General features: G+C 41.3%; 1 protein-coding gene across 1 annotated transcript in view; it reads left to right on the top strand.

Moving 5' to 3' along the window:
• The first annotated feature begins 13,857 nt into the window (after positions 1 to 13,857).
• Positions 13,858 to 19,118, top strand: part of MAP3K1 (mitogen-activated protein kinase kinase kinase 1) — a 78,441-nt gene continuing 73,180 nt past the window's right edge. Inside the window, exon 1 of the mRNA XM_049649483.1 lies at positions 13,858 to 14,378. Coding sequence (XP_049505440.1) covers positions 13,897 to 14,378 — 482 coding nt within the window. The 5' untranslated portion in view covers positions 13,858 to 13,896. The remainder of the gene's footprint in view (positions 14,379 to 19,118) is intronic.

Raw genomic sequence — 19,118 nt, forward strand, 5'->3', positions numbered from 1 at the left:
TAAGCTGATGTTATTGTTGTTGATTAGACTAATATGAAGAGTTATGACAGCTGCTGGAGTACTTTGCTTCAAATAAAATGAAAATAGAACCCAAGGAAACAGAAAAAGATACAACTGAAGGAGCCAAAAATCACCTGAGTTAGAAGAGGCCATTCTGAACATATGCTCAGCTTCTAAGGAGGCTGACAACTCCAGAATGAGACAGGCCAGGCTGTTCGGGAGCTGCCCCTTGTCCTCTGCCAGACGTGATGATCACTAACTGTCACATGAATAGGCAGAGCTGGGCCTGGCCCTGAAACTGCAGTGAGGAGCACTGGCCCAGCCAACAAGCCTGCAAAGCAGTTGGAGAATAGAAAAATGCTAATGTCCTGGGTTTCCTCAACCCTCAATACACAATCTAAGTTCCAACATATGGTCAACTGTTTTAGAAAGGTAAAGAATTGTTTTTAGGAAAATCTGGCCATTTGAAAATCAGCTTAGAAAAGTTCTTATAGTTCAGAAGCTTTTTAAAGTTTATTTATTTATTTTGAGAGAGAGAGAGAGCTGGGGAGGAGCAGGGAGAGAGAGAGGGAGGGACAGAGAGGATCCCAAGAGGATCCACGCTGTCAGCGCAGAGTCCAACATACCAGGAGATCATGACCTGAGGGGAAATCAAGAGTTGGATGCTTAACTGACTGAGCCACCCAGGCACCCCTATTTCAAAAGCTTTTGATCTCAATGATATGTCTATATAATTTTCATCACTGATCATTTTAATATTTGAAATTTTTTTTAAAAACCTAGCTCTTCGGATTTCAATTCACGTTGCAATATCCTATTTCTAAAGAAGGACATGAATCTTTAAATGTAATTTTGAGACCCTCTGCAATATGAAAAGTGGTTTAAAATAAGATGAAAAAGGGGCACCTGGGTGTCTCAGTCAGTTAAGAATCCAATTCTTGATTTCGGCTCAGGTCATGATCTCACGGTTCATGAGTTCGGGCCTGAGTCAAGCTCTGTGCTGACAGTGAGGAGCCTGCTTGGGATTCTTACTCTCTTGGGGCACCTGGGTGGCTCAGATAAGGGTCTGACTTCGGATCAGGTCATGATCTCACGGCTTGTGAGTTTGAACCGCAGGTAGGGCTCTATACTGACAGCTCAGAGCCTAGAGCCTTCTTTGGATTCTGTGTGTTCCTCTCTATCTTTGCCCCTCCCCCACTCACACTCTCTATCTCTCTGTCTCTCTGTCTCTCTGTCTCTCAAAAGTGAATAAACCTTAAAAATTTTTTTAAAACAAGATTCTCACTCTCTTTCTTTCTCTGCCCCTCCCTCGCTCTCTCTCTCAAAAATAAACATCTAAAAATTAGTAAATAAAACAAAATGAAATGAAATGAAAAGTTTGTTTCCATGGTCTGACCCTGCCTAGTCCAGTGTTTTCTTATCTTAAGTTGGCATTCCAATGTTTTCATATATACTGGTAAGCTATAACAACAATGCCCATCCACTTTACACTGATAAAGAAGATAGTTCTGTGATTTTTGCCACCCTTTGGAGTACTTCTCAAAGAAAAGCCGTTGTTAGTTTACCTTTGCCTCTCTCAGACTGGGATATGACCCGACTTGCTTTATAGTCTACAAGTTGAGGAGAGTAAATGCTTCTGCTTAGCTTCCTCATCTTGCCATGTTTTCCTACAGCTTGGCCCAGCAGATTCTCTGCCAAAAATCATCTGAAGCAACAGATGTATACTGCAATTGCCAATAAATATGTGTGAAGGGGAGGGCGCTCTAGAGAGATGGGCTGTGTTTTAGAGTTGTTGATACAATGACACTTACTTTCTCATCTTAGAAATTATTTTTCTTTGTAATTTAATTAAAGCTGGAAGTCAGTGATAGGTGTCCTCTTAAGAAATGCAGAGAGGTACTAAACTTAAGTCCAAAAGTGAAGATTGTTTCCCCCATCACGTGAGTTGTATTTCTTTTTTACTTTTTTTTTAAGTTAGCAAAAAACACTTTATTTAGTTACTGTGCTGAAAAATATGCTGTGTCCACAGCATACACTGAATATATTGCAAGGATTACTCTTCAGTGTTGTAATTTCAGACTGAAGTGCAAAGGCTTCATAACCAACCAACTCAGTTTTAGCACTAAAGTTTGGGAAAAATAAGTCAATAAATTTTATGTTTCCAAAAGAAAACCTGGCATTCCAGCATTTAATTTCACCCTGACTATTCCTCTACCTAAAATTTAAACTTCATAATGTATATAAATTAGTGCCCTTGTTATAGAAACACCTTTATTTTCAAAAGTTAGGAAAGTTATAGGAGTCTAATGAAAACTTAGCCAAAGCAAAATCACTGGTAATAAGGCATACTTTTTTGGGAAAGATTTATTCCTTCATATTTGTATGTATTATTTAAATTTATTATTGAAGAAAGATCCATGTCTGTTATAAGGTGTATAAACAACATAGAAGTAAAAAGTGAAAGTTCCTTCACCCAACTCCCAAGAGTTAGTATTAACTATCTTACAAGTATTTGAAATATATAAAAATTTGTCACATTAGCATTATATATAACATATATAAAATAAGTATAGACTTTACAAAAATGTAATTGTATTATAATCTGCTGCTTGCTTTTCCACTTTACTACACTTTAGACATCTTTCTTTGTCAGTACAAGAAATAAGTAGAACAAGCTATTTCACTCTTCCCTGTGACTAAATATTCATTTAAGTAGCATAATTTTTAACAATCTAACCACTACTAATGGGATCAAGTTTACTGTTACTCTTTCATGACTATCAACACTGCTCTGTAGAATAGAAATCAAAGCAAGGGCACCTGGTTGGCTCAGTTGGTTAAGCGCCTGACTCTTGATTTTGACTCAGGTCATGATCTCACAGTGCATGAGTTTGAGCCCCACAACAGGCTCTGTGCACTGGCAGTGTGGAGCCTGCTTGGGATTCTCTCTCTCTCTCTGTCTCTCTCTCTGTCTCTCTCTCCCTTTCTCTCTCTCTGCCCCTCCCCTGCTCACTAGCTCTCTCTCAAAACAAATAAATAAACATAAAAAAAAAAAGAAATCAAAGCATAGTTTTGTTTAAATTTTTAAAAGCTATTTCACATTGTCCTCTTTGGTTCTGTATTCGATACCTCTTGTGTCCACCTGCATCTTGCACATCTTTTATTTCCATTATTGCTGCAGCTTTGTGCTGCTGTCTGCAGCACGACAGCATCTCACTCCAGCCTGACCTCATTATCTCTCACTTTTCCTCAGGGTCTATCAGGCTGTCTGACCGATGCCTGGGGACACTAATCAGCTTTCACCAGTACGTAAACCTTGAAATACGAAAGGCTAACACTTCTTGGTGTGACTCTTATCCAATGAGGACAGGAGCTGGTGGGTAAATGCTCCCCTCCCCTCTCCCATTCTTTAGGTGGGCAATTATGAGGCACAATTCACACATCCCTTCAGAAGACCCCTGAGAGATCCAGCCCTTGACTGCCTACAAGGGTGGTGACTGACTGGAAAAAGCTCCCCGTGGATGGGCTTTACCATTCCCTTTTCATTCCCCCACTCCTATTCCATGGTCTCAGGATCTCCTTTTGGGGGGAATCTCAGTTAAGACAGGTACAGATTAAACCCGACCAAAGGTGACTGTTTCTTCTCATCCTCAGCCACATCAGGCATTGTCCACCTTTTTAAATGTTGTCAGTCTTATAGGAAATAAATAAATCTCACTGTTTTAATTTGCAAGTCTGAATAATAGTAAGTTACATATTTAAAAAAAAAACAAACTTTAAAACATCAGCAAGTAAACCATGATCAAGAGTCTGTCATTTCTTCCAACATTAAAACCCTAAGGAAAAATACTTTGTTGCCTTTTTCCCCCAGATGAAGGTAGTACTTTCTGATTTTCACACAGTAACTGACACCACAAAGATAATAACAAGGATACAACATGACCAGAAGTCTTTTCTTACTGTCTTACAGACTTTGACATATTAAGATAGGACTAGCAAATGATGGCTACATAATTTGAACTGGGTCCTTTGTCCACATGTGTCACACTCTGATAAAATGCTATTTGCTAATAATTCCTATGGTGTAAATACACCTATCCATCCATGAAATGTTAGAGCTGAAATAGACATTAAATTCCATCTTGTTCAGTGTCCTTACTTTGAAAATGGGGACACTAAAACCCAGGGAAGGGAAGTGACTGAATGACTCACCCAATATGACACAGACGGAGAGAGCAATAATCTGGGACTCCTGACTCTGGGTTCGGTGTTTTTCTTAATAAATTATGTTCTCCTTTCAGAAACTAATAATTTGGCTTCTCCAAAATGTCCTTAGCCCTTGTGTCTGGTAAGAGCCCATTTACTCTTGAAATATAATAAGGTAAATAATGCTATTCATAATTTCACCATAGAGACATTACAAAGGACTACAGGTTTCCCCTCTAAAAGTAGAGCTTTCCTATGAAAACTTTGTAAGCCAAAATGGCATAAAGCAAAGAAGCACTTAAAATTAATTTATATGGGTGGGAATGCAAGCTGGTGCAGCCTCTCTGGAAAACAGTATGGAGTTTCCTCAAAAAAACTAAAAATAAGACTACCCTACGACCCAGCAATTGCACTACTAGGCACTTATCCAAGGGATACAGGTGTGCTGTTTTGAAGGGACACATGCACCCCAATGTTTATAGCAGCACTATCAACAATAGCCAAAGTATGGAAAAAGCCCAAATGTCCATTAATGGATGAATGGATAAAGAAGATGTGGTGTGTATATATATATATATATATATATATATATATATATATATACACCACACACACACACACACACACACACACACACACACCAGAGTATTACTTGGCAATCCAAAAGAATGAAATCTTGCCATTTGCAACTATGTGAATGGACCTGGAGGGTATCATGCTAAATGAAATTAGTCAGTCAGAGAAAGGCAAATATCATATGACTTCACTCATAAGAGAACTTTAAGAGACAAAACAGATGAACATGAGGGAAGGGAAACAAAAATAATATAAAAACAAGGAAGGAGACAAAACAGAAGAGACTCATAAACATGGAGAACAAACTGAGGGTTACTGGAGGGGTTGTGGGAGGGGGGATCGGCTAAATGGGTAAGGGGCATTAAGGAATCTACTCCTGAAATCATTGTTGCACTATATGTTAAGTAATTTGGATGTAAATTACTAAAAAAATTTTATTTATTTTTTTTAATTTTTTTTAACGTTTTATTTATTTTTGAGACAGAGAGAGACAGAGCATGAACGGGGGACGCGCAGAGAGAGAGGGAGACACAGGAAGCAGGCTCCAGGCTCTGAGCCATCAGCCCATAGCCTGACGCGGGGCTCGAACTCACGGACCGCGAGATCGTGACCTGAGCTGAAGTCCGACGCTTAACCAACTGACCCACCCAGGTGCCCCTAAAAAATTTTTACATAAAAAAATTATTAAAAAATACAGGAAACAACAATGTTGGCAAGAATATGGAGAAAATGAAAAAAATATATATTTATATAGAAAAGTTTTTGAGCATTCCCAGACCCCCTAAAAAAAAAAAAAAAACAAAAACCTCTCAGCCTTTTCTGATACCATAGGACATATCTTGCTAATGGATGCCAAAATAAATCGAGACAAGCACAGATGCTCACAGACAGAGTTCAAAGCTATGGCAGCTTGATGCTGAGTGTGGTTCCTGAGTTCATATTTCTTTTGGATAGCAAAAGCAGGAACCAATGCAGGTCTTTCATAAAAGCAAAGAGGAAAACTTTCAAAAAGCTGGGGATACCTATGTTTTTAAAGAGAAATATCTAGGGAGGTTATAGCTTTTTAATGGTGACCTCATGAAAGAGCTTTCTAATGGCTCCAAAATTACAACTGCAAATCCTAGAATATTCAGATCCTGGCATATATCACTATTCAAAGGTGACATACAATATGAGGTCAAGACAAGAATCTAAAATTAAAACCAAAATAAAACAAAACTGACAGTTGCTAGTGAAAAATCAGTATCAATGAATAAAGGTATTAGAGACTTTAAATTTATCAGAAGGCTACAGCTACTAGCAGTGTGAAGAGAGCCTGGAGATCTACATCTCACAAGACTACATTCCTGAATTAATTTTGTCTCTTTGGTTATGTTAGAGATTTACCTTAAGTTTTCATATGTATAGTTTGCATTTTTTATGATAAAAATTTATTTAAAATAATGAAAGTTTTAAAAAGTCCACAGAGGTGATTTATGTATTTAGGACAATTGAGTATTAAATGCATACTTTCAATTCCTATTATGGCTAATTAACCCTTAAATTCTGCTGAGTTGGGTTTACCCATATATTATTTCAGTACAGGGAACTGCTAATATTTGTGGAGCACCTGCTAAGCTCTATGCACTTTACATAATTTCAACTTTATTTATCGCTAGTCCCTGTCCTAGTTTGAGTTGCCCTAAAACCAGACCTTTAGACAGGATTCTAACGCAAATAGTTGTTTGAGAGGGGAAGGCAGGGGAGTGGAGACCTGGGACAGGAAAGGCAGCTAATAAAGTTTGTATTTCCAAGCTAGCTACCACTATGGGTAACTGGAGATCAGTCCTGCTGGGGAAAAAATCTGGAAATTATTGCCAACCACACTCCTGAATGATCCCACCCTAAGGGTAAGACATTCTGGTATGTTGGTCAGTGTTTAACAAACAGCTCTGGAAGACGATGGGAGAGTTCTTTTTTTTTTTTTTTTTAAGTTTAAGAAAGAGAGCATGGTGGGGGTGGGGGGCAGAGAGAGAGGGAGAGTGAGAATTTCAAGCTGTCAGTACAGAACCCATGTGGGATCATGACCTGAGCCAAGATCAAGAGTCAGACCCCCAACCTACTGGACCACCCATGCCCCCCAAGTTCTGATTTGTAGCATTTGTTAATAATTCCCATGGTGTAAAATACATCTATAGTTGCCAATTTCAAGCTACCAATGTGACATCACTGAACTTGAAGTTGGAAAGGGATGTGCACTATAGGTTCTTACAAATGTGTGCAAAGCATCTGTAGTACACCACTGTAACCCTTGTCATTGGGTAAAGACTGCTCTGAATCAGGGAGCAGGGTCCACTTCCAGCAGGCTATATAGTCAGCAAAGTGAGCGTTAGAGGCCAGAGAGATGTAGTTGGTGGCATGGAAATGTGGTAACGGTAGGAGGAGAAGGGGAGGCTCCAACAGAAAATCCCCATGTTAATGATGACTAAAGTGTGTACAACTTGTCAAAGGTCATGTCACTAATAATGGAAGAACTGAGATTCCAACACCAACTTAGCTGATACCGAAGCCCTCTTGTATCTGTGTATTGCCGCTTCTCCTAAAGCAAGTGGTATCTACAATGCATTAGTGAACAAAGAAAATTATATTGTATTATTTATGGTAGATTAAATTACCATAACAACTAAGCCTAAATAAGTAATGGCATAAAACGATAAATTGTTATCCCTGGGAATGAATTCAGGTTTTCTAGAAGGGCTGTCCTCTACCTAGTCACTTAAAGACCCTTTTTATTCTGTGACTCTGACATCCCATGGGGGTATTGTAGTTATCAGTACCCAGCCAGGGCCATTTCTTTAAAGCCATGGTTCCCATTCTATTGGAGAAACAACTCACATGGCCATATGTAACTGCAAGGATGGCTGGGAAAGAGTCCCTCACTGGGCAGCTGTTTCCCAGCTACAGCTATACAGGGTGATGCGAGGAACAGTTATTTGTCGCTGGAGCTCAGGCCTCAGGATAGAGTAAATGGTGAGACCAAAATAATTAATGGTGGAAAGTATGAAGGAGGAGATAGATTGAGAGTTCCAGGAGGGTAGAAAGCATGTCTACTTTGATCCTATGATATTCTTGGGCCTTGCATGGTATCTAACACATAGGAGTTAATGCACTTAGGGGTGCCTAAATAGCTCAGTCAGTTAAGCGTTGATCTTGGTTTCACCTCAGGTGAAACCTCATGATCTTGCAGTTTAGTGAATTGAGCCACACCGTGGGCTCTGCACTGACAGTGTGGAGCCTGCTTGGGATTCTCTCTCTCCTTGTTTCTCTGCCCTCCCCCACTCACGATGTCTCTATGTCTCTCAAAAAATAAATAAAATAAATAAAACACTAAAACTACAAATCTTTTTTTTAAAAAGGAGTTAATGCACTTAACATTTGTTGAATGAGTGAAAGAAGGAATTTGGATTCTATGCTCTATGTAATGTGGAACCATTAAAGAGTTTGAGGAGAAGGGACAGAATCAGAACTGTAGTTTAGTAAGATAACTGACAATAGCACCTGAAATTTATTTGAAAGGTTAACTACTGGAAGTAGAAAATAATTTACTTAGTTATATGTTACTAATTTCCATCTGTTGTGACTTTTTCTTTACAGAACATATAAATGTGGATTTATTTTATTTTTTTATTTTTTAAAATTTACATCCAAATTAGTTAGCATATAGTGAAACAATGATTTCGGGAGTAGATTCCTTAATGCCCCTTACCCATTTAGCCCATCCCCCCTCCCACAACCCCTCCAGGAACCCTCAGTTTGTTCTCCATATTTATGAGTCTCTTCTGTTTTCTCCCCCTCCCTGTTTTTATGTCATTTTTGTTTCCCTTCCCTTATGTTCATCTGTTTTGTCTCTTAAAGTCCTCATATGAGTGAAGTCATATGATATTTGTCTTTCTCTGACCGACTAATATCACTTAGCATAATTTTTTTTTATTATACACCAATCTGGCCTCACCAGGGATTTAATAATCCATAAAACTAATAAGTGTTAGGTACAATGGCACTGGGACTGTGCGATGCAATGCACTAGCCACTAGCTACACGGGCCTTTTGAGCACTTGAATTATAGCTAGTCCAAAATGATGTTTAAGATGTTCTGAAGTATAAAATACACATCAGATTTGAAAAATCTAGTACAAAAACAAATGGTAAAAGTTATCATTAGTAATATTCTATGTATTGGTTAAATATTGAAAGAGTAACACCTTATATATATTACGTAAAATAACACATTATTGTAATTAATTTCACTTGTTTCTTTTTAGTTTTTTTTTTTAATGTGGCTACTAGAAAATTTTAAGTTACATATATGACTTGGCATTTGTGGCTTGCGTTATATTTTATTAGACAGCACTGCTCTAGTAGATATCAATTTTGTATACCTATTTAGCAGTTTTCGTCCCAAAATAATGCAAATCAATTGCAAAGTGAAGGTGCAAATGTTGCAAAAGATGCAGAAGTTAACTAACCCATCGGAAGTAGCAGTGAACTTCTTAGCTCACATGTAAAGCCTTACCAGTGTAGGATTCAGCAGAGTTGAACCAGCAGACCACAAAGGAAGAGAAAAGGAACAGGGACAACAATTCAAAGAAAGCAACTGAATATTACAGGAGGACCTTGAGAAAATGTATGAAGTCTTCAAATATTTTTTGCAAAACTAATAGTCATAAATAAACCACAAAGGTCAAATGAAAAAAGAATATCTCATCATACATCAAAAACAATAACCAATATAACTCATTCAAAGAATTCAAAGAATCAGTGATGTTGCAAATGTAGTATAACTTTCCTAACTGTGAGATAGATCAGTTTCATAAGTTGTAGTTTTATTTTTAAATAGGAAAACCCAAATTATCTGTTTTTCATTATTACTACAAAATTTAGTGTCTGATTTTAAGTACATGCAAATATATGTAAAATATTTAGATGGCTGGTTAATAAAAAGGAATCATAAAAATGTATGTTTATCTTTATAAGATACATATATCTTAATATCTTACTGTTTAAAGTTTATTTATTTATTTTGAGAGAGAGAGAGAGAGAGCTGGGGAGAGGCAGAGAGAGAGGGAAAAAGAGAATCCCAAGCAGGTTCCACCCTGCCGGCAGAGAGCTCAATGCCGAACTTGAACTCACAAACCATAAGATCATGACCTGAAGAGTCAAATGCTTAACTAAGCCACCCAGGCACCCCTTAAATATCTTATTTTAGCTTAAACATAAATAACAGTATTTTGTTTTGTATGATTTGGGATTTCTTAACCAGTACGTGGCTGTGGGGCCCTGGTTTGTTGAGTGTGGGTTCACTATTTAGAGTTCCATGTATCTATGTCACTTATCTCACTGCCTACAATTTTCACTTTTACTTTTTTAAAGCCAAGTGAGAACTGATAGATACCTGCTTTTCCAATCTTTTACAGTTAACACATCCACTACTAATTTCATAAAGACTTTTTTCAGGGTCTTACCTGCTTGCATTTTCCAAAGCATTTAACTTAGTTTTCATTGGAACAACGTTCCTTTTGCATTTGCATACCCATGTTTTATTAACAATCAATTTGATAGTATTTAAATTTCATAAGGACACTTATAACACTATAATCAGGTTTGGGAACAAGTATGACAGATTTTCTTCGGGCCCACAACTCACCTGGAAGGAGAAGCATACAGGCACCATGGGCATTCATTGTGCTCTGGCATCCCTTTGAAAATGCCCTTTTAGGGGGCCAGTTATCCCATAAATGACAAGATTTCCTGACTTGGAACATCTGGAAACAACTGGGAAGTATGGTATCTGGAAAGAACATGGAGAAACCAAATTCTAGCCCAGCTCTCCTGAAAGTACTCTATACTAAATATATAAATATATATAAACCTCATAGAATACAAGCTTTTCGTTCTATGTTGCACATTATATTCCTGCTCTTTATGTCTACATAAAAATAAATCTTACAAAAAAAGTATGGAAACACACACACAGATCTGAAAATTCTCTCAGAGTCAGCCTGAAAAATAACTAATAAAAATATTTGCAGATGGGAATTTTTTAATTTTGTAAATAAGAAAAATAACAAACAATATCTCCAGAGAAGAGGAAAACTCCCTGCATATGCATAGTAGATACTAGGTGCTCAATAAATATGTGATGAATGACATACAGGCTGAAATATTTCTGCCAATGCATACTAAATCAGCTCATTCTGATGTCAGTGATATTTACGCACAATCAAGAAACACACCAATATTAAGCTAGATTCTCCAAATGAATGTGTGTAGCAACCAAAGTGTGATAAAGGTTACCAAAGTTGTCATGGGATGAGTGAAATCATTGCAATACTTCTATCTGGGAAAGCATAGAACTAAAGGACTTGGAAATAGTACCTGAAGTTTTCAATGCACAAGCAACCTTCGAAGAGACACAGACTCCTTTATGTCATTAAAGAAATCAAATTAAGGCACTTCAACATCAGGATCCAACAGTACCAAAACCAGAGCTAGAGTCCTACCATGTTTAAGATTGAGAAACTACAGTAGCAATCCCATGGGTTAAATTGTCCTTAAAGAAGACTTTGTATTAACATATTGCAGACAAAGAACATCCTTTGCAGTCAAGCATGTCCTTTGCTTATTTCTCTCTCCTCCCCTCCTCTAAAAAAAAAAAAAAAAAATCTATTTGTCAGTGCATAATGACAACCCAAATATTTACATAAAAGATCAAGGGCAAAATTCCTCAAAGCACCAAAAACTAGGCAAAAGACCAGTACTTGGGTTTCTCGGTGGTGGTGTGTGGTGAATGGACGAGGTCAGAGAAGTGGGGCTAGTTTATAGTGTTGCATTTGCTACAAATAAAGAGTTTTACTGGAATCCTCTTGTACTTTGCTACTATGGCCAAACTTTAAAATTGGAACGATTTTGAAAGGCTAATTACAGGTAACTCTCTCTGTGTGTGTGTGTGTGTGTGTACACAATTTTAAGGTTTTTCTGTCTAAATAGGAAAGAGGATAGTTTATCCTTTCAATTTGGGATTTGGTGGGTGTGGCAATCTGGGAAGATCTGGGAAACAACTAGTGTTTAGTTTGGATGATACACCTGGCTACCATTAAAAGAGCATATAATTGGGGCGCCTGGGTGGCGCAGTCGGTTAAGCGTCCGACTTCAGCCAGGTCACGATCTCGCGGTCCGTGAGTTCGAGCCCCGCGTCAGGCTCTGGGCTGATGGCTCGGAGCCTGGAGCCTGTTTCCGATTCTGTGTCTCCCTCTCTCTCTGCCCCTCCCCCGTTCATGCTCTGTCTCTCTCTGTCCCAAAAATAAAATAAAAAACGTTGGAAAAAAAAAAAATTTAAAAAAAAAAAATAAATAAAAGAGCATATAATTATAGCCTAAATGTAGACTTTAAATTTTAACAGATTTATCTAAACTTTCAAAATTTGTACCGTTGAATGTAACTATCTAAAACCATTCTATGGCAGATGTTGCAGTAGTATTCAAAACTGAGCTAATTTACACTGCCATTTTAAAAATCCCTCCAATATCACCACATTCCTAAGTTAACGTTTATACTCGGGAATGGGGCTTTCATTTTTTCTAGTTTGGAGAAGTCAAATGAATTGTTTTGTAGACAGTTCAGACTTCTAATTCTATGAAGACTGACAAGACAGCGCTCTACTTTGTGTTAGAGAGGAACCCTCTCCCTCCCATCCCCCCACGCTATGTTTTAATTAACGTTTCACAAAATAAATATACGGGTGCAGGTCCCGGGTTGTGGGACGTTTCCCCTCACAGACAAACATGCTCGAGGAAAAGGAGGGGAGAAATAAACGCCACACAGAAGATCTACTCGCCAGAAGAAAGGTCGAAAATCATTAACATGTAAATGGTACTTCTTCCATTCCGAGGCACCTTATCGCCGAGACTGCCCCAGGGACTGGAAGGGTTCGGAACTCCAAGTTAGGCAACTTGGGGACTACAGGGGTCGGGGCGGAGGGAACCCAGACCATGGCCAGACCCTCCTTGGAAGGACGTGCGGCTAGAGGCATCGGATTTAGAGGCGGGGCGGGGCAGGGCCGGGGGGGGGGGGGGGGGGGGGGGGGGAGAAGGAGGGACTGGCCGAGGATGATATTATCGAGCACTTTCCTGCACAGCCTAGCTTCCTTCCCCAAACGCGCTCTATGTGGTCCCGTAAACCGCTGCCCTTCCCCAAAACAGCGGAAGAAAAAATAAAGATGTATAAGGGGACACCCGCCCTCCGTGTCTCTCTCTAGGTGAGAGGGGTATCCCAAATCGGTGATGTCAGGTCGTGAACAAGATATTCCAGGAAACGCTGAAGTTTTATTTGTAGTTCGTGTTGCGGAGGGTGGGGGAGGAGGACAATGGAAGAGAAAAACATTAAAAAAAAAAAAAAAACTTATTCTTTTTGGTCCGCGGCTGCACGTCTGCTGAAAATTGAGTTTCTTTCGCTTTCCATCAAGCCGAGAACCCTGGCCGCCACCTGCGCGTCCCGCGCGGGGTGGGGGAGGGGGTTGGTCCTCGCCCGGGTTCCCCGACGACCACTGCAAAGGGCAGCGAGAATGACAAACCGCAAACTGTCTCGCCGGCATTCCCTTCAACGCACCACACACCTAAGTTCGAATTGAAACTCCCGTTGGCCGACCTCCCACCGAGCCAGGCCGAGATTGCGGCGGAAAGGAAGCTGCGCGCTGCCGCCACGGAGGCTCCTCCTCTCGCCGGTGCAGCCCGGTAATACCTGGCGGCTCGGGCAGGGGCGGGGGTTGGGTGCAGCACGCAAAGCTCAGGGCACCTTCGAGACGGCTACGTTCCAGCCCACTTCGCAGGCCAGCGCGGGACGCCGGGCGCACAGCCTATTCCTTCCACCTGCTCCATGCCGTACCCTCCCCCTTCCCTGGCTGTGCCCGGTGAGCCTGCCAGACCGTCCAGGCCAAGCACCCGGCGGGCCGTGCTCACGCAGTTGGCGCAGGCGGCCCTACGCTAGCGGCGCAGCGCCCGCCGGTCTGCCCGCCCCCTGCACTCTCCCCGCCCCCTCCCTCCCTCGCAGGGGCCGAGCGAATGTAGCCCGCGAGAGAAAATGGCGGCGGCGGCGGGGAATCGCGCCTCGTCGTCGGGATTCCCGGGCGCCCGGGCGGCGAGCCCCGAGGCGGGTGGTGGTGGAGGTGCTCTCAAGGCTAGCAGCGCGCCCGCAGCAGCCGCGGGGCTACTTCGGGAGGCGGGCAGCGGGGGCCGCGAGCGGGCTGACTGGCGGCGGCGGCAGCTGCGCAAAGTGCGGAGTGTGGAGCTGGACCAGCTGCCGGAGCCGCCGCTCTTCCTCGCCGCCTCACCGCCGTCCTCCTCCACTTCCCCGTCGCCGGAGCCCTCGGACGCAGCGGCGGGCGGGAGCGGTTTCCAGCCTGTGGCCGTGCCGCAACCCCACGGAGCCGCGAGCCGTGGCGGCGCCCACCCTCCGGAGCCCGCGGCCGCACCGGACAGCGGCGCTCCGAGCCCCGCGGGGGCCGAGTCCGGGGAGAAGCGGACGACCGCCGCCGAGCCGCCTCCTGCAGCGGCCCCAGCCGGGTGAGCTGCGCGGCCGGGGATGCGGCGGGGACTTGGGGGACGGGCGAGGGCAATGAATGAACCCCGGACACCGCGCACTGCGTCCCGGCGCTCAGCGCCGCTAAGCTGCGCGCCGCTCGCCGGGATCTGAGCCCTCGGGCACCCCCTTTGACCCCTCCGGCGTCGGGCGGCGCCCCGGACCTGGCCTGCGGGACGAAACGGGGGCCCGGGGCGGGGACGTGCCGGAGAGTTTGTTATTGTTTGTAGACATGTGACAGGCGTGCGAGCCGCGCTGCAGGGACCCGTTGAGATAAGGTGTGGGGCCCCGGGCTGGCTTTGTGGGGCTCCGGAATCGGGACTCTTGGAGGACCCCCGGCGTGGGACCCTGGTGTTGCCCTCGGGGCTGGGCTGGGGGGCGGGCAGAAGCCTGTTGGCGGCGCCCCCAGACGAGAGTCCCGGGATCTCTGGGGTGAGGCCAGAGCCTGCAAACAAGCGGTGGTCAAAAAAAGGGGCGGGGTGGGTGGGAAGCCCAGCCCGAGGCTGGGTGGGGGGCCCGGGACGGAGGAGAACGCGGTGAGGTCCTCCCGGCCTTGACAGGCAGAGACCCTTAGCAGGTACCCGGGGCCCGGCCCGGACGGAGGCAGAACGACCACAGGGGCTCCTGGTGGAAGGCGCTGTAACGCCTGTCAAAGCGTTGTGGGCGGGCAGACTGCACACTCGGGGACTCGTAATATTTTTGGAGTTGGTTTTTCTCATTGCGTCCCTCAAGGGGCTCCACATGTTCTTGGGAATGCGGACAGCGCCACTGAGACTTGAGTGACTTCTGTTTGCAGTTTGAAATTGGCCTTTGAAGTTTGCATTTGGCGGAGTGGTGTAAGAGCCAGGACCGGATGTGTCAGCCATTCAGTTTCAAAGCAGTGGTGACTGCTCCCCGCAGCCTCTCTGGCGTGGCTGGGGACCGCGGCTCGGGTGCGGTGCTTCCTGCTCGGTGCAGCTGCGCGGGCCGCCCGCCTGACTGAGGGATTCCAGGGGTCACAGTGCGGTGGGCTTCGGCTCACATAGCCCTGTAGTGCCAATGCATTACGGTATGTGTAAGGTAACAGACTAGACGTTCTTGGCCTGACCCTTTCTTTGGCTACTGGAAATCTTTATGTTAAAGGAAATTCTTTTAAGTGTGACAGCCGTAATCCATGTTTTTAGAAAATCTGACTAGTGTTTGCACAGCACAGTCTTGATGAGTATTTTGAGTTGCTGGAAATGTTTTTGTGATACCCATTGCCCTGTAGAGTTTCCTGACCTTTATTCTGAGTATTTTAAAGACTGTCTTAGATTTTTTTCCTTGTGAGACGAATCTGACAGTAGGAATCCTTGGTTTCGGTTATCTAAAGTTCTTTGGCACTTTTTTGAGCTTGATTATTTATTTAAAGCCACAGTTCATTTATTACCAGGAAGTCGCGCCCCCCCCCCCAAATTACCCTAAAAATTATGGTCAACACTGTGCCATGGCAATCTTGAAAGGAAAGGAGATGGCTGTGATAGTTTTCTGCGTGCACTTGTAAATATAGCTTAGTTTTACGAGAGTTAAGTTCCTCTACACTTTGCTGCTTCCCTGCAGATTGGAGTAAAAACTCAGTAGGATAATTCTTTGAAGGCAGTTGATACTACAAATGAGCTCCAGATAAAAATATTAAACCTTAAATTTGAGAAGTTAATTTTATCTGTTCTGACAAAAGCAACTTTTGAATACAGTAAATAATTTAGTACCAACATTCTAGTCATTAAAGAGCTATGAATATAGAAGAGCAACCACTGTAAAAAATAATGTGTAGAAGTTGTTTAGTGTTGTCTCCACACAAAATAAGAGGACTAAGATGGAGGCAGGTAGAATTCAGAAATGGTAATTTATGCTTAATTTTTGCATTTCATAACGTAGGTATTTTTCCCCTCTTTGTTTCAGGAGTGGATTATAATTGTGCAATGTGTGAAATAATGGGCTAATCAGCATAATCACTTTTTAAAAATGAATTTCACTAGCCAGAATGCTGTTTGTTCACCCTAAGTCATCCCTGCAAATTTCATTTATACTAAAATGTTGATTCCCTAAACTTTTGAAATATAGTGATTTTTCCTTTCAATTTCCTTGTCAGTGGGATTGAAATTCATTTGCATTTGTTGGTATAAATACTTTGAGTATAAAGAGTTCATTGAACTCTACATTTTACTTTTTTGACGGTTTCATTTGTACTTTCTGGAGGAAAATTTAGCCTTGAGATTTTGAAATATTTTTATGTTTTAGTAGTAGTAAGGGTCTGGAGACCCCTTCTGTCTAAAGACCTATTGTATGTTTTAAAGAGAATCCTATGATTTTTAATTTCAGAATTTCCTTCAGGTTTTTGACCTTTGGATGTAGAAACTGAAAATGTAGAAAATATATTTGTGCAGTATAAATTATGTAAGTTATACTCATATTAAAAATAGAAAAGTTTAAGTCTGACCCTCTCCTTTAGGGTAATAATTGAAACCATGAAAGTTTTGTGCCTGAAAGTGGCACCCAAAGGTTTGGGATTTTAACTTACATTACAGAATTAGGAACTTTTTCTTCCTATTTATTGTCTTTGAAGAAAAATTGCAGTGTTATCCTCCATTGAACAGGCTGTTGTGAGTTTGGTAGTTATAATTACTCTATCCTATTTTTGTAACTGAAAAAACCCTAACTATCAATTTGCTGGCCCCATGAAAGAACAAGATATGCTGTACTTGTTAATGTTAGTTTTTGTTAAAACTAAAGCTATTACATAGGCTGCTTTTATATCCTCATATAGCCCTCAGCTTTCACTTCCGTTTAGAAGCTACTGGGTTAAAAATATAATTTAGTGATTTTTTTTACTAGAGGAGATACAGGAACATTATTACCTAAAAATAAGTTTTAAAAAATTAAGTTGACAATTTTACAAAACAGTAGAGGGAGTTACAGAAGTTAACATAGGTGAATTTGTAAGTTTTGTAGTTATGAATTATCTCCAAACTCTCTATTAAATCAAGTAAGAAAATTAATGCATTCTTCAAAGATTATCCTTATTAAATATAATTCTGAAAGAAAAATATCAGTTATAGTTGCTGCCAACTTTTGTTTTCTTTTCATATCTGATTTTGGCAGGGGTAACTGGTTAACCAACATTCCTTAATGTATGATTTCCAATACTCTTTAATAACTCCATTTTGTTAGATACAAAAACCAGGAAGTAGCCCTGTTCATTGGTACTGTTTCACCTCCTCATAGTGCCTCAAGTCTATGTTGCTTGTCTTAGAAAAATGGTCATTGACTTACTGACTTGAAGATTTCAAAATATAGAAAGAAAGGAGTGTTCTTTGTTTTCATCGAGTGCAAAATAACCAGCTACAGCTTGCCTAGGCTGTCTGCTCATCAGTCCTTGACACTGGCTGTGAACATTCCAGAAGAAGAAATAATGGGGTGGCAAGGCAGTTAATGGTGAATGGATTCCCCTGAGGGAAAATATGAGGCATTCAGAAGTGCTCTGAGTTAGAAAGCATGATTTGCATTTGTAACCCATTTTCTTGGGTTGAGGGGTCTTTCTCTATAAAGGCAGTAGAAAAATGTGGTATGGAAAAGTAATAGTCTCCAGAGGCTGCTTACGAACTATACTATATTGCACCTCTAACCTTGGTAATGTTTTGATTATATCAGATACCAAGTATAGTCCTTAGACTTGGTGGTTTTCCTCAATCCTGGCCTCTTTTTATATCCTAAGTCAAAAGTTAGAGCTACTTAAAAATGTGAATGGGTAGAAGATAAATGTAAGCAAATGTTCAGTATTAGGAATAGATCCACATTGTCTCTAACAAATAATTGAAGAACATTTTTAACATGAAAGAAGTAATCAGGAACAGAATTAAAGTAAATGGTTTGTGGCAAAACAGTGAGATTAGTCAGGTGATATGTAAGAGGATTTTAGCTATGGCTAAAACATGTTCATTGAGCATACAGATATGTTTGGATTCATTTTATGTAGTCACCTTTCTTCCCTTCTGCGGGTCAGACAAGTTACAGCCCTCCAAGGCTTTGTAATTTCTGTTTTCAAGAGGTGGAAACTTATAGGTAATGCTAAAGCCCTTTGATCCCATAACTAGAAGACAGAGCTCCGTCAGTCTGACTCCACAGTTCATTTCTTTCTACCATCTATGCTGCTTTTATTTTTTCAAATTAATAATTAAATTAATTGATAATTTTTAAGGAGGAAGTTACTCTGCAGGAGTCATAGTAAACATAATAGGTCTCCACTGAGTGCCATTGCCAATGTATTTGTCTCTTTATATGTATATACTGCATAGTTTTCTGTAACCTGGCCTTGTATATGTAATACAAGTAGACTGTACTAGATCACCTTATTGTGTTAGGCACGAAAAATAATTGATTCATGTTGAGTGTTTCTTAGATTTCTTGATTTGTGCTGTATTAAATCGGAAGTGGAGGGAAGTGAAGCTGAAATTAAAATCACTCATTTATCTAAATCATCATACATGGAGAGAAACTTCCTGTTTAGCTGGACCTTGCTCCTTTGTTGTTCTTCTTTTTTTATTTCATTCATCCAACATGTAAGAATCTCTACAAGATGATAGTCTTTGTATTAGAGAAAAAGATCGTTAATGCATGGTCTCAGTTTCTCTTGGTGGGTTCTAGTATGCATGTGTTAGCAGTACCATGTTAAGTGCTTTAAGAGAGATGTGAATTCAGAGAGACAC

This window comes from Panthera uncia (assembly GCF_023721935.1).
Source record: "Panthera uncia isolate 11264 chromosome A1 unlocalized genomic scaffold, Puncia_PCG_1.0 HiC_scaffold_17, whole genome shotgun sequence".
Taxonomy (NCBI): domain Eukaryota; kingdom Metazoa; phylum Chordata; class Mammalia; order Carnivora; family Felidae; genus Panthera; species Panthera uncia.